Consider the following 15,007-nt stretch of genomic DNA (forward strand, 5'->3'; position numbering starts at 1 on the left):
TCGGAGTTACAAATATCGCCCCTACAGTTTACTTTAGGACAAAATTTCACCTAAACTGTGCATTCATGCAGCTGTACTCGTCCACGTCTGCGTAATGAAAGCGATGCTTTTTTTTAATTTTTTGTTTCTGAAATTTTAACCGATTAGGTTAAAAAAAATCGCGATTAATGCAATAATGATCAATTAGTAGGTTAATCGATTAAGTTGCCATCCAAATTATTGTTTGCCCCTCAAACTCTGTATTTACTACTTTGTAGGACAAAATAAAGGACTAGAAACGTAATTTCTCCTTCATAAAGATACTTTTTACCAGACATTTAGGATTCCGGGTGTCTAACATTGCCCTTCTTTTTTTTTTTTTACCTTCTCTCGCAGACTTTTGTGGTGGTGAGCAAAAGCAAGGACATCTTCCGGTTCAGCTCGACCAAAGCGCTGTTCCTGTTGAGTCCGTTCAATCCGGTCAGGCGGCTGGCCATCTGCATTCTAGTGCACCCGCTGTTCAGCTTCTTCGTCATAGTAACCATTCTCGTCAACTGTGTCCTCATGACTATGCCCAGCAACGAAAAAATTGAACAAACAGAGTGAGTGCACCCTCGTGAACATCTTTCAAATATTCCCACGATTTCTCCTACAGCCTGGCCCCGGTGAAGGCTTGCACTTTTAAGGGACGGCATAAACAAGTTTCTCAACGGGTTGCTGTGTAATTTGTCACAAAGGTTGTGATAGCAAAGAATAAATTTTTAGTAAAGATATAGAAGGATGAGTTTACCTAAGTAAAAATATAACAAAAAAGGGGTTGTTCTGTAATCTAAGCCTACCCTACTTGAAAACGCAGTATAACTTTTCGCTATCTGATTTATGTAACTCGAAGTTTACCTGAATTCTACCTGAATTTTAGATTTTCACAAATTATTTTTTGTCTGCTGTCTGGATTCTAGGTTTCCAGAAATAATTTCAGTGAGATTTTTAGTTTTATAAACCAGATAGTCAAAATGCATACTGGGTTTTTTTGGTAGGGTAGTACGCGTGAGACCATAAGACATCGAGTTCCATATCATGTATTTCTCGGTAAAACAAAAAGAACATAAAAGCCAATTTCCCTTTTTCCAATCTTTTCCTTTTTCCGCAAGAGCTCTATAATAGCCGACAGTGCTATTTGGCAATTTCGAGTAAAACTATTGCTTGGCTGGAAGAGTGTAGATTCAGAATTTTGCATGACTCCCGAGAACAGTAATGATCTATAAACAGGGTGTTTTTAAGCTTCACACATTTGTTTAAAAACAGCTTTAAAAGCTACACTTATGCGGTTTTGGTCGGTGAGTTAAACGGCAAGAGGGACATAGTATACGTGGCTAATCGTAACGATCAGTCGGCTAATTGAGTAAAATTTGTTAATTAACTTTTCAAATAATTAAAATAATCATATGGTTCCGATTAGAAACTTGCTGAGCGTCGTCCAAAACCCCGAAATTAGTAAGTTTTAGAAATACTTTCAGCGCGTGAGAAGCGCAGTAGTGCGCTGAAGTTACCACTCATGGAGCACGTACAAGGCTGGTGCTCTCATAAGAGACGGAAAAATCGCGCGGGCGCCTTACCGCAACCATTAGCCTGGTACATGCTCCATGAGTGGTAACTTTAGTGCATTACTACGCTCGTCGCGAGCTCAAAATCTTCATAACAATTACTGATTTAGTGGTTTTCGATGACACTCAGCAAGTTTCTAACTGGAACCATATGTCTATTTTCATTATTTAAAAAGTTAATTAACAAACTTTACTTAATTAGCCAACTGATCATTATGATTAGCCCCTTATTTTACGTCCCCCTGGCCGTATAACTCACCTGCACAAACCGTATAAGTGTAGTTTTCACAACTCTTTTTTTATTAAGATCGAACCTGGAAAGCTTAAATAACAACACCCTGTATATACACCCAGCTTCGCTCAAAACACGCAACACACCCTGCGTCTCTCGATATTATCCGCACGATTAGCATATATAAAAAAAAATTTCTGCGGGTTTGCGCTGCCGTACATTGTTTCAGTAAAGATAACATCCAATCTGATTTCGTGGTCAGTGTTGCCTTAATTCCCTCATTCTGTAGTCACTGCGATGATTAATGATTGATTCATGGATAGTAGCGGCCTTTGTAAATTCGAGAATAATCTACTGTAAGTGGCTGGGGTTAGCATTTTTTAATAGAATTTCAATCTAATTTCCATGCCCAAGCAACACAGTTTCTAGTTTGGGGAAATTGTGCGCAATGCAAAAAAGGATATTACTGCTACCAGTAATGTCCTTTTCTATACCATGAATGCGCTTTCATTGCCTTCTTTTTACTTTTCAGAACAATATTCACCACGATCTACACGTTCGAATCCTTTACAAAAATGATGGCTCGAGGATTTATTCTCGAACCATTCACATACCTTCGAGATCCGTGGAATTGGTTGGATTTTGTTGTTATATCTCTAGCGTGAGTATGCATTCTTTCTTCATTGAGTGTTGCTATTGCTTACATGTATCACAGTTATCAATATTTTTATTATATAAATTCAAAAAGTACGAAGGGATTTGCAATATGAAGTCTTCACTGCAATAATTGCATAAACTATTTATAGGCCTCTGTTTTTGATTGTGATGAAAGGTTGTAGCTCATATGTGGGAATTGTTTTCACAATATGTTTATTGGGTTCCGAGGATAATATATTGCAACATAATCGTCATGGTAACTAGCCGAATCAATCATGATCTGTTTATTACCTATTCACTTACTTTGTCATGTTGCAATTTTAGTTTTGAAGAAAATCGTAATCGAAGGTAAAGCAAATATAAACATGATGGACAGAAAAACGGAATTCGCGATTCCTCTTCATCACGTTCCGCGTTTTTTTTTTTTTCGCCTTTTTCTCACAAAGTGTGCGGAAAGAACGCTGGAGGTTCTGTCAACAATGACGCGTAGAAGGGTGGCACGGAACGTCGTGCAACTCGTCATTATTTCAGAAGGGTGTTCTCTTTGGTAGATGCGCCGACGTCACGCAACCAAGATAGCAATGAGGACCCTGAAACGACTCTCACTTTTCTACGCGTTGTTGTGGACACAATTCGCGACGGGTGTTTTTTTATCATTGATTTGCGTATTATGCAACAAAAACTCGAAAACTGATCAATGAATATATGAAAGATTATTGTCTTTTTGCAACAAGTTTAAATTGATTCACTCCCTATTACTAATTTCGTTCGATAGTGCAAGAGAAGCAAGACGCATATATTTATTATTAAAACTGAACAAAAATATTAGGTTTTAGTCTACTAATTATGGCGGCCACCATCCCGTCTACTGCTAAACATCCTCGCCAGTAGATTTACGCAGTGCCGCCTAGACAGCGTCAGCATCGCCACCAGCGCCCCAAGCGGCACGTCTGCCCCATGGTGCTAGTCGCGGATTCAGTGAAGACAACGTCATTTCCTAGCACTCGTATTTTCAGTGGTATCGGCTGGGCCCGGTAAACATGTGGTGAAGACGGTACGCTTGTATACATGATCGCATGTTTAAAATAAATGTATTAGAATTAAAGACAGCCACTGTATATATAGCCAAGTATGGAAATCAAAAGATTTGCTAAAAAACAGTTAAAAAACAAAACACTTATCCGAGTAGTCTACATTTAATACGCATCCAACGCAAACGAAAAGTTTTATTCGTTATATTAACACAACGCTGGTTTCCACTAGGTTGTCACAAATACTACATAAGCCCCCCTACTGAGGCAATACAACCTGCACTCTAAACAAATCTGGTAGTAAAATAACTCTTAGTTGTTCTTTGCCTTGTTCATATTTTGCACCCTAAAATGTTTCTTTAAGCACCCCTGAAAGGGTTCTTTTTGAAGAAAAAAAAACGTATAAAAGCACTTTTAAGCTCCTTCTTTTGGTGCGAAAGAGTTCTTCATCGCCTAGTTGCCTTTCTAGTGCGCCAGGGGGCGATAGTGATTGCGGCGAAACCGTTCTTCACGAGCTGAAAGTGTTCTTGGGGCGTCAAAAAACCTTTTAAGAGCGGATTTTTTTTTCTTTTTTAGAGTGTAGAAGGTGACGCATGCGCATTATCGTCATCGTTAGTGAATCCCCGAACCGCCCCAAGCAGCAAACACGCTGACTCTGAACCAAACACTCTGAAGGCGGCCGACGCGTCCGTCTAGGCGTCACAGCTTGCTGGTGTCGCAGGTTAGCGGCGCCGCGTCGATTCACTAGTTATGATGAGGAGATAATTAGCTAGTGTATAAAAAATAATGCTCGCGAATAGATTTTTAATGTAATTTTGCACTGGGCTAATGGATCCTGTTGTAGTAGTGTACCAAAGGGATGGCATCCCCGGTGGAAATCGGAAAGCCGCTCTCACGCCGAGAAACGTGGCCTGGCTAAGTGAACTTCATTGTGCAGAATAACGCTAATTTGCACAACTCAGAGCAGGCTTATGGATGCTCTTTGGATGACTGCAAAGGAGCAGCGGTTCGAAGAAAAAAAAATATGTATTATTTAGGTGAAGCCATATTTTTGGGGATAGAACCTTATCAGTACCATTGCGCATGATACCGCCTATGTGCACAACTGAACTTGTAATCATTGGAACCTCTGGAAAGAAACACTGAAACCTCGGGAAACGGGTAGGAAATGAGACGGGTACAGCTAACTTTGGAAACATATTTAAAAAAAATCCCAGACCTTCAAAAAACATTCTTATTACAGCACTTTGAGCCAATATTATCTGAATATGGTGGACTTTCTGGGGACTTGGTATAGTATATAAGTAGAGTATTATGTAACGTTACTGATGAATATGATAAAATGCGTTTCAGAAAACATGTTCGCAAAGCTAGATAACCATATTGCTCGTCGCTGTACATGTAGATGAGTAGTGCTAAATGAGAAGAATTGTTTCTTCCTTGTCTTAAAAACGTCCTTCAGTTGAATCTTGAATAGCTCATCGTACTTCTTATACTCGTATATATCCAACTGACTACATAGCAACCTAGCCAGCTAAAACAATAGTGAAATTACGGCTTCTACGAATCGTGCATATCAGCATATTGCCCGGTAAACATCAAGCAGAAAACATCTATAATATGTTTAGAAGCGATGTCTGGTGTAGAGATGTGCGAATACTGGTTCGAATCGAATAATACCAAGTCATTAACAGCCTCCACATTGCAAGGAAAAGTCACTGCAGCCAGCTTTCTTATGAATCAATGTTAAAGCTAGGGATGACAGTGCACTATTCAATTCTAACCACTATTCGCACACACTTAGTTTTGTAGTTAATTCGTCACGGCGGCTGTTTTGTTCTGCTCATTGGGGCTCCTTTGCATGCTATTCAAGATGAACATAGCTGCTCATTCATACGGTGTCTCATTTATGCACAATTAATTTGGCATCGAAGTGCACATTGCTTTCGTCTCAATGTTTTGTTTTATATATTCGGACGGAGGAGTTCCAATGATCTTCAACGTTAACATTTAATTGAATTACTTATACATAGACAATAGTTTGTGTATCAGAAGAAATCACATTTTAGTACTTTTTTTCAGCAGGGGTGCGATGTTTATTTGATATTTTTCTTCCAGATATGTTACAATGTTTGTTAATTTGGGGAACCTGAGCGCCTTGCGTACCTTCCGCGTACTTAGAGCCTTGAAAACGGTAGCTATAGTTCCAGGTAAGTGTCTTTGCTTTTCTGTCGTATGCCACCAATTGCCTTGACATCCTCATTTTCACACACATAGTGCAATAAGCCGACTAAGCGCTGCCTCCATTCATAGTCATTGTAGCATTCCCACACCCTTATAAGTTTCTCTTTGAGAATAGCCGTTCTATCTCTTAGTAGAATGAAAATCATTATGCAAATCCGCTACCTGAGAGTTACATATGATATCATTGTCATCCAGGAAACCTCTAGTTCTTTATGCACCGGTTCAACTTAAGATGAAGCACAGCGGACGCTATGGACCCACCCATCCACTCCAACGCTGCAAACGCATTACGTGGCAACCCGCCTCTTGCGTCACTGCTCTCCTTTTGAAAGTTACGTGACACTGTCACAGTTGTAGATTGGCTCCAATGGCTCATACCGTACGCTGCGGTCCATCTTACGATGAAACATATTATATAAATTAGCAAGGTAGTGATAGGACGGTTTTAAAATGGGGACTGGCTTATCTTCAGCAAAATAATTTACGTTAAGTGAAACCCACGTAAGCGAACTTCAGAGGTTTGCAAAGTATTTGTAACACAAGTAATATCGTTAGAAGTGAGCCCGTTAGAATAAGGTTTTATTTATCTGAACTATTTACGTGTAACTGGTGGATTGACACATTTAAAAATGTTGTTTACTCACCAAAAAAGTGCCATTGACACCTCATCGGATAAAAGCCCTTTGCTACCTACGTATGTTGTGTACATGAGAAAATGTTCACGGGCTTCTTGCAACTCATTTATGAGCCGTCTATGACAAAACCTAGAAAACTCAACGGAACATAGCCCCTGCGGTGAGGGCAGGACGCAAATGATTTGCCCCCAAATACCTCGCCTGAATCAAACAATGGGAGTGGTTTCTTGAAGATGTGTTTGAAAGGCCACCATGCTCCCTGTACGGCACACGTGTGGCCGCTGCTTGGCCTCGTTACTCAGACAACGTCAGCAGTTTCTACGGACAATTTTAGAACAAGCTTTAGAACTAGACTGTCAAACTTTTCTGCTTGTATTGAACAAGCAAGCACACCCACATTGAAAAGAAAAGTATTTCTTCTATCATTTGTTTAATAAACGTACCAGGACTCATATAAGGCATGAAAACACTGTATATGTTCCTATATGTTTATTGCACACATCCACGTCGATTCTACGCTAGGAGCATGAAGCACATTTTAGCACAGCTAAATGTGCTTTTAACCCTTAAGTGCACTTTGAATATGAATGGCAGAGTATAAGTTTTAGCGGTCAACTCTTCGCGTTGGCCAAGTTTGACAACAAAGCTTCATGCCTTGAAGGTCTATTTTTATGGTATTGGTAAACTAAAAACACAGTTTAAGTATATCCCATAAAGTACATCATAAAGTAGAAAGTTAGTATGTTTCAGCGCATTGCTTTCTGTGAGGGATTCGCGGTCACACTCTCCAGAGCGTTTTCTCGGGCAGACATACATACTTGATCATGATGTAGAAAACCCGAGACTGTAGTAAAAGCAGGGAAAGCTTGGTCTAAGAAGAAAGACAGGGGAAAATAACGTCTCGTTATAAAAATAACATAACGTTATTTTCCCCTGTTTGTCTTCTTCGACCAAGTTTTCCCTGCTTTTGCCAGTCTCGGGTTTTCTACATCATGATCAACATCCACCAGCTCGTCTGCGCACTCACTGTTTTTTCATGCATACTTGGACACTTTCAGGTTTACATCCACCGGTACGCAAGGCCGAGAATGTGATCTCTTAATGTATCTTGTCCTTTGCGTTCCTCCCTACCAGGTCTGAAGACCATCGTAGGAGCCGTGATAGAGTCTGTGAAGAACCTCAGGGACGTGATCATTTTGACAATGTTCTCACTGTCGGTATTTGCCTTACTGGGGCTGCAAATCTACATGGGTGTACTCACTCAGAAATGCGTGATCATTCCACCGGCCAACCTCTCCGATGCGGAATATGCAAGTTTTATTGGAAACGAAAGTAAGTGCGTAGCCAGAAGGCACTCGTGACTATAACTTGTCTCATATTTCATCAGAACTGCCACGTTCTCTTCTACTTAGCGCCCTCAAAAACTTCTTTTCTTTTTATTAATGATGCCCACCAAAAGCCACATATTTTTCCGGCTGTACATCACAAACCAAAAAGTAAAACAACCCAAGCATGCTAGCACTATACACATATGTATAATGACCCGAGTATATAAACATAGAACAGTTCCATTGACTCTAGAGAAGAAGAAAGCACACGAAAGCCTAGAGCGAATACCAGACTCGAGCGTGGCACTTTGCTGTTTAAAAGTTTGTGAAAAATAACAAATCATTAAGGTCTCTTTTTTTTCAAAAACTGTGTGCATATCCTGCTTGCTGAGCAGGCAGTTATAGTCATTATAACGTTGCTCTTTAAAAAACAAAGCCAATAAACATAGCATGAAATATCTTAAGTTCATTAAAAATCGTTGGAGTCGCTTCACCTTACAAGACATTCTTCAAACTGACAGCATTGCTAGCTTTTTATGACAACTCTTTTTTCTGTTATGGCCCTCTTTTACCACTCAAGGTAGAGCTTTTTTTATTTATATACTTTTTGTAAGTTCGCAGAAATAAATACAAGAGGATGTATATTCACAGTACCACTGTTCATAAAAACAAGTAACTTGAATGGCATTGCTTTCCAAGAGAAACCACAAATCGTTTTTATTTGTCATACAAGCATTCCTTGACAAGCTGCTTTCCTGTCGTATCTTCACGCAGCAAACTGGGCCATGGATGATGATGGAATGCATCCTCTGTGCGGCAACTCAACTGGTGCAAAGTAAGTAGTGTCGGCCAATTCTTGGTGCGTCTCAACACAGGCACACTAACAGAGATTTCATAAATGTGCGCTAGAAATATGAATGAGCCAGCAGTGAATTGCTTCAAGACTCAGCTGCAATACAGCCCCGTTATCTAGTACAACATCGCATTGGAATTCGCGCCAGATTTCAGCACGCAATTCATGTACTACTTTAAGCGCGCTACGCACACTAGCATTCCTATACTAGATACGGTATGAGGCCAACCATCATCCCCTGTGTATCAACACCACCTAGTATAATCAAAGCCCGTGAGCAACCTTCTCTACCTCCACGTACGTCATCACACCGGGATGACGCAAACTCAACAAATGGGCCCGATCATCCTGTGACGCACTGGCTATGGATGAGGTGCAGCCGAATGCTGACTCAGCACCAAGTGTCCACTAAGCAGACACTTAGTGGACACTGAGTGTCCCCTCGGTGTCTGCGCTCGATTTCACTGCGTCCATGTCGAAATGGCAGTGCACGACCCTTGCTTAATCCGGGTGGTGTTGTCCGTCACCAATTCCAGCAAAACGTGTTTTCTTTATAGAGGCAGATCACAGTGATTGACAAGGTCTCACTCACATAATTACTTAGAAAGAAAACATTACGAATCTGTCATGGGCCGCGGTCACCGAATATTTTCTTAGGACATATTACTATGGACTAGCCTTTCCTTTAACTGTATCTTCAAAATTACCAAATGAAATATCCTCATGCTACCACATGAATTAACTATTTTTATATAGCGTTATGGTGAGACGGTATTGCACGATACCGTCACTAGCAACGTAAGAAGCTCGAGGCTAGGTGCTTATTATATTCACGCTTATGACTTTGTGATTTGTTAATCGACGTTCTTATGGGCCAATGCAGCAACCTCATTGGCTACGGAACAATAATAGCACGCTCGAGACTCTCCACACCCTTCTTTTCTTACGTTGTCAGATAAAACGCTTTCTTCCGTATTTAACGCCGCTTCTTTTTGGCGGCTGGTTCAAATTGCCGGTGCTATTTTTTTTCCAGGCAATGTCAAGAGGGATACATGTGTATGCAGGGTATAGGAGAAAACCCGGACTATGGGTACACCAATTTCGACACCTTTGGTTGGGCCTTTCTATCTGCGTTCAGGCTTATGACCCAAGATTATTGGGAATCTTTATATCAAATGGTAAGTCGCCTCAGCCAATACCCCCCGGGAGACAAATCTTGCGCAACCCCCTCACCCCTCCCCCTCCCCAAACAAAAAACAAACAAACGAAAAGTCATTACTAGTGGCCTTGTCTTCTAGTTGGTAGCCCAAGCCGACAATCCACGAGCGAAGCTATATAAAAAGAGCCCTGACGCCGAGACTGAGGAAACTTGTTGCAAGCAAACAAAGACGAACGTGAAAAAAGGGACACGGTCAAGTGCTACTTTCAGCTATTAGAATCGTGGCTAGACGCCAGCAAAAACTTGTCCGTGTCCGCCTTTGCCTGCGTGTACAAGTTCCCTTGGCATCATGCGCTAACGAGAACAACAACGAGTGTTTTAACTCTCATATTAATGTATGCAGAGAAACCTCTAGTCGTGACACACTCTTGAAACCAGGAACTATTGGAGATTGGAAGATAATTGTTATAAATAACGTGTTACGTCATTGTCCAGTGAACCTGTCCCACTTTTAAATAAATGTTCGAGTAAGGAAGTTTTCTGTTTTGGAGAATTCAATATATAAACAATCGAAAGGTATAGATCATTGAGAAAACAGTGAAATTTGTGCAAGATATTAGGATGCATTTCAGAAATTGCATCCTGGTCCCCTTCCAGTTTATTAAGATACCTCACAAATCACTACATTTTGTCCGTCTGTGCAAGACTCTAACACAACGTGAGAACTTGCAAGAAACCCTCACATCACTGTGTTTGTGTTCCTCTATATCACTAACGTTCACTTACTATTTTATTTATCATCATCAGTACGACAGTAATCTTGTGTTTTCTTTTCTTTGAACCATGTCTATCAAAAAGCGTTCTTCAGAACGCTCTATTTATCATTGTAGCCTTCAATATAACGTTACACCCATCTGGCTTGTCCCCATCCACCCGTTACAAATCATAAACAAGGTATCGACTATCTCCGTTCACGAGCGCACTCAACCTTGACTTGCCTATCGAAAGTGCACCAGTTAACAGCGCGTTACCTTGGAACCATTGCAACGAAATCGGAATGCACATTGTCAGAATGGCGTAAAAGGCAAAGCTAACACAAATCTGAGTAACAATAGCACACCAAAAGTACAACCACGAAGCCAGTGATACGCAGAACAGAATAAAACTGTAAATAAAGATATAAAGATCAATGTAACCAAACTAAAATAAAGTGCAGAAAGGTGTTAAAATTAATCGACTAATAACCCTGTCAGACGGGCACGTTAAATGACATTTAAGCAAAATGACATTACAGCTCGGCCAATCCGCGTGTTTAAAACGCCACGCTGCACGTGCACGCGCCACATGCAGAACCAGGATCGCGACCTGATTCGCCGAGTGGTAAATGACATTCGATGAAAATGACATTTACGTTCCCGTCTGACAGGGGTATTAGTTTAGAGTAAATTAGGTAAACAAAAACGTTTGTAGGAACTAAAGTCACAAGGAAGAAGAGAAGGACGCAGGGGTGCGCGAGAGGCGCGCGAAGAGAGCACGAGAGTGAGCCAGTTTTCGGCTATGCCTACCAACGAACAACCCTCACGTTTATTTCCTTATTTTTGTAAATATGTAAATATAATATATGGTGGCGCTCGCGACTCCTCGCTTTCATACGAACCCACACGTTCCTGGGTGTGTCTGCTTCAAGAAGCCCCTAATTCAGCGTATTTGTAATATTCATGACAAGCTCACAAAAATGTTAATTTACGCGTAGGCAAGTTGGTCGTACCAAACAAAAAAAATGTTTGTAAAAAATCTTTGAGACAAGAGGAAACAAAAATACTACAAATTCGTTGTTATGTTTGTCCCCATTTTGTTTTCCCTTCTTTCGGTGCTTTCTCAGTATGAGAAGGTCACCATCTTCAACTTGGTCTGAATATACTTGACACCTGTTTATATCAAGAAAATACTTTTTTAAATACTGCGTGCATGTCCTTACACGGTTATGCTGCTGGTAGACGCAAGAAAAAAAAGAATTCAATAAATTATTTAGGAAACTATAAGCTGACTTTTTTCCGATTCCAGGTGCTACGATCGGCCGGCCCCTGGCACATGTGTTTTTTCGTGGTGATTATCTTCCTGGGCTCCTTTTACCTTGTGAATTTGATTCTGGCCATTGTAGCCATGTCCTACGACGAATTACAAAAGAAAGCTGAAGAAGAGGCGGAGGAGGACCGCCTTATTGAAGAACAAATGCGGGCCGTGAGTACAACCCTTTCCTTTGCATTTTGTGAAACTGCTTGTGCACCACAATTTTTGTTATTTTCTAAATAACAAAAAACTGGAAACAAATCACATGCGGTTTATGCCATTAGTGAATCGCTGCACCTCTTAAGTTTCTATTGGCGAGATCAAGCTACAGGGGCGCTTTGTCCTGCTTATTTTCTATGGAAGCCGGTGATTAACCAAACCAAAACCCGGGACTCGATTCTTGACGTCATTGTTTCTTGATCGAGATCGTGACGCGGATTAGACAGGAGTGCTGCCGCTGCGTTTGGTCTTGTGGGTTTCACTGATTGAACACGCACCCCAGCCGAACGCTGAGTCCGAAACACAAACAAATAATTTATGTTGTTGTCTCTTCAACTTTTCCTTTAGGGGCGCGATCGTGGGATTAACTTCCCAATAGCCTACGGAATCAAGTCAAATTATCTCCGAGTCTGTTCACTTATTCATGTGTTTAGCGTCTTTGTAGTCAACCTACAGTACATTAAACTACTATAGATATATTGCTCTTTCAACAGACATTGTTTGAAGGTATTATGAGTACATTTAATAACACATTGATGCTTTTTACACTACAGACTTAAAGCTGGGTACCGCTTTTCATCCCAACGGAAATTTTGTTTTATAAGCAACAAGATTTGCTGCATAAAAATTCGCGCCGTCATAGGGCCGTTTTACGCGAAGGGGTATACACAGTGCATTTTAAATTAGGATGTTACTGGTACATCGTCACTTATTTCGATAACTAAGTGAAGTCTTAGCATCCTTTTGCAACCAAGAACAATTAATGTATTATCGTTAATTTTGAACAAAGCAAATTTGCGTTTTTCAGTTTCTCTTTCTGGGAAACGTGTAATACGCAAATCCTGTATTCACTCCGTGTCTTAAAGTGTTTGCGTTACGATTAAACATCGACTGATAGACAATGAAAGTTGTACCCAAAGTTTTTGAGCCGTCGATGTTGAAGAGCGTGCTGGTGATCTTGTCAGAATAGTAGAAAAGCCACAAAAAAGCAAAAACATCTTGTCTTTTTTTTTTCCCCTTTTTTTTTTTGTATACCACGGTGGCGCCTCTTCGTCGAAATGTCAGCAACACCCCGCCGTTCCTACTAATTGCCCCTCGCAATTTTGAAAACAAACAAAAACCCGAGCAGGTTTGTGCGGCTGATTTCTCAGCCAATTAGATGGAACATTTGTTTTTCTAAGTTTCGCTTCGGCGACCGGCTACTCCGACTTCAAAAGTAATTAAAAGAGTAGCGAAATTTTTTTGAGACCTGATAACAAGTAACAACAAGTAAAGGTACCTTATTACTTATTAAGTGAGTAACATGTCCCGGTACTTAATTTCTTTTTGATTGACTAAAAGGTAGGGCTACTTTGTGATTTTGAGCGCAAGGGTAATATACTTTCTTAAGTTTGTCATGAGTACAATACTTAGTTTTAGAGCAAGTAACGAATAAAGGTATTTAACTACTCTCTCAATGAGCAAATAGTAATACTGTTCGGTACTTTTGAGCTGATGGTATTTAATTATTTTTTTATTTGCGAGCTTGTCACTGGTAAAAGTATCTAGATTATTTTTTAATGATTAAGGGTACTTTGTTATTTAGCGTATTGCGACTTGTGGTTCATAATTACTTTTCCAGCGACTAGCGGCGAACGATGTACGTGCTTCGTTAGATTTTAGAAACTAAAGAATTACTGGACTTTATTACTTTTGAAGCCAGTAAACAGAAAAAAGAAACTTCGTCAATATATTTTCTTGACAAGTACACTGCGCGACATTGTTAGCGCGAACACGGCATCGGTGTGTATACGCATTTCGCTCAGACAGTATGTTGACTGGCACCAAACATCACCACATTGTTTACTCCTCTCAGTGACGACTTCCCGTTACAATAGTAGGATTTTATGGCAAGTGCTGAAATTTAAGAAGAAAAAAAAAAGCGGCCATTGTTTCTTCTTGCTGGCTTCGCCATGCAATCTACGCGTGTGTCTATAGTCTGTCGCAGGTTTAGAATAGAAAGTCAGGCCCCTCTACCAAGCTCTCTGCTCGTTATAATTGAGGGTTTACTCCTCTTACCTCTCCCTCTCACCAGCATTCCCCCTGCTGAAGTGGAAAGAGTGGTGGGCTCCGCGGTATCAGTTTGTCCTCTTCTAAACCTGTAACAGCCTATAGCAGGCGCCTGCTATTAACTTGCCAACGGTGTACAATTGTTTCAGTTGCACCCTCTCTTAAATCAAGGTTCTACTTCTCTGACTTCTTCCTTCTCTCTCTGGCCTCCTTGCAGGAAGAAGAGGCCCGCGCCGAACTGGCAGCCGGCGGTGGCCGCCCCCACGACACGGGCAGCGGTGACGGCCAGCTGGTCAAGAGCCCGTCCGAGTTCTCGTGCAGGTCGTACGAACTCTTTGTCGGTCAGGACCGGGGCGCTGAGGATCCCAAGGACCTCCGGGAGCGGGCGAGCATTAGGAGCGCCGGGGGCGAGGAGGAAGACGACCTCTGCTACCCCGACCCCCGTCCACGCTCCGCCGCCAACTCTAAGGTGCGCAAGGTAATCCCCGCCCCTCACCTCCCTTCTCCGCACGCCGCCAGGGTCTTCTACGCTGAGGGAGAGTTCGTGCACCGAGACCTATACTTTGTTTCACCCTAAGTCCAAGCGCGGCCTAAGCTACGAACTAATGGAACCAATCAGACAGCATCAAAAGGACACGATCATGGTGTTCGTCGTGTTTCTGTACGTGTTCTATCGTCGCTGAGCCAATAATAATCAGAAAAGACCTAGTGAGTTGCGCTTTGAACGTTGCTTGGTTGGTTCTATTACGCCGTAGTGTCAGCGGCTTCTAGACATAAGCTCAAACAAGTGTAGCAGCCTATTTTTCTTGGCAACCTCCGAACCTAAAGGAAAACTGAACTAACGATCACCCTGACCCTACATGACATACCCTAACTTTACGTCGTCCAGTCTAATCGAAACTCGAATGACCTGGCTCAACCTGACCTAACAAGTACAAGCTACATAT

At 41.3% G+C, this 15,007-nt stretch overlaps 1 protein-coding gene across 1 annotated transcript in view; it reads left to right on the forward strand.

Annotated features, from left to right (window-relative positions):
* Positions 1-528: 528 nt before the first annotated feature.
* The window catches only part of LOC8027094 (sodium channel protein para), an 84,318-nt gene continuing 69,839 nt past the window's right edge, over positions 529-15,007 (forward strand). The window contains exons 1-8 of the mRNA XM_042289002.1: positions 529-581; positions 2,348-2,476; positions 5,622-5,713; positions 7,517-7,714; positions 8,485-8,545; positions 9,597-9,741; positions 11,787-11,967; positions 14,282-14,467. Coding sequence (XP_042144936.1) covers positions 544-581; positions 2,348-2,476; positions 5,622-5,713; positions 7,517-7,714; positions 8,485-8,545; positions 9,597-9,741; positions 11,787-11,967; positions 14,282-14,467 — 1,030 coding nt within the window. The 5' untranslated portion in view covers positions 529-543. The remainder of the gene's footprint in view (positions 582-2,347; positions 2,477-5,621; positions 5,714-7,516; positions 7,715-8,484; positions 8,546-9,596; positions 9,742-11,786; positions 11,968-14,281; positions 14,468-15,007) is intronic.

This window comes from Ixodes scapularis, unplaced genomic scaffold (genome assembly GCF_016920785.2).
Source record: "Ixodes scapularis isolate PalLabHiFi unplaced genomic scaffold, ASM1692078v2 PGA_scaffold11__112_contigs__length_91849675, whole genome shotgun sequence".
NCBI lineage: Eukaryota > Metazoa > Arthropoda > Arachnida > Ixodida > Ixodidae > Ixodes > Ixodes scapularis.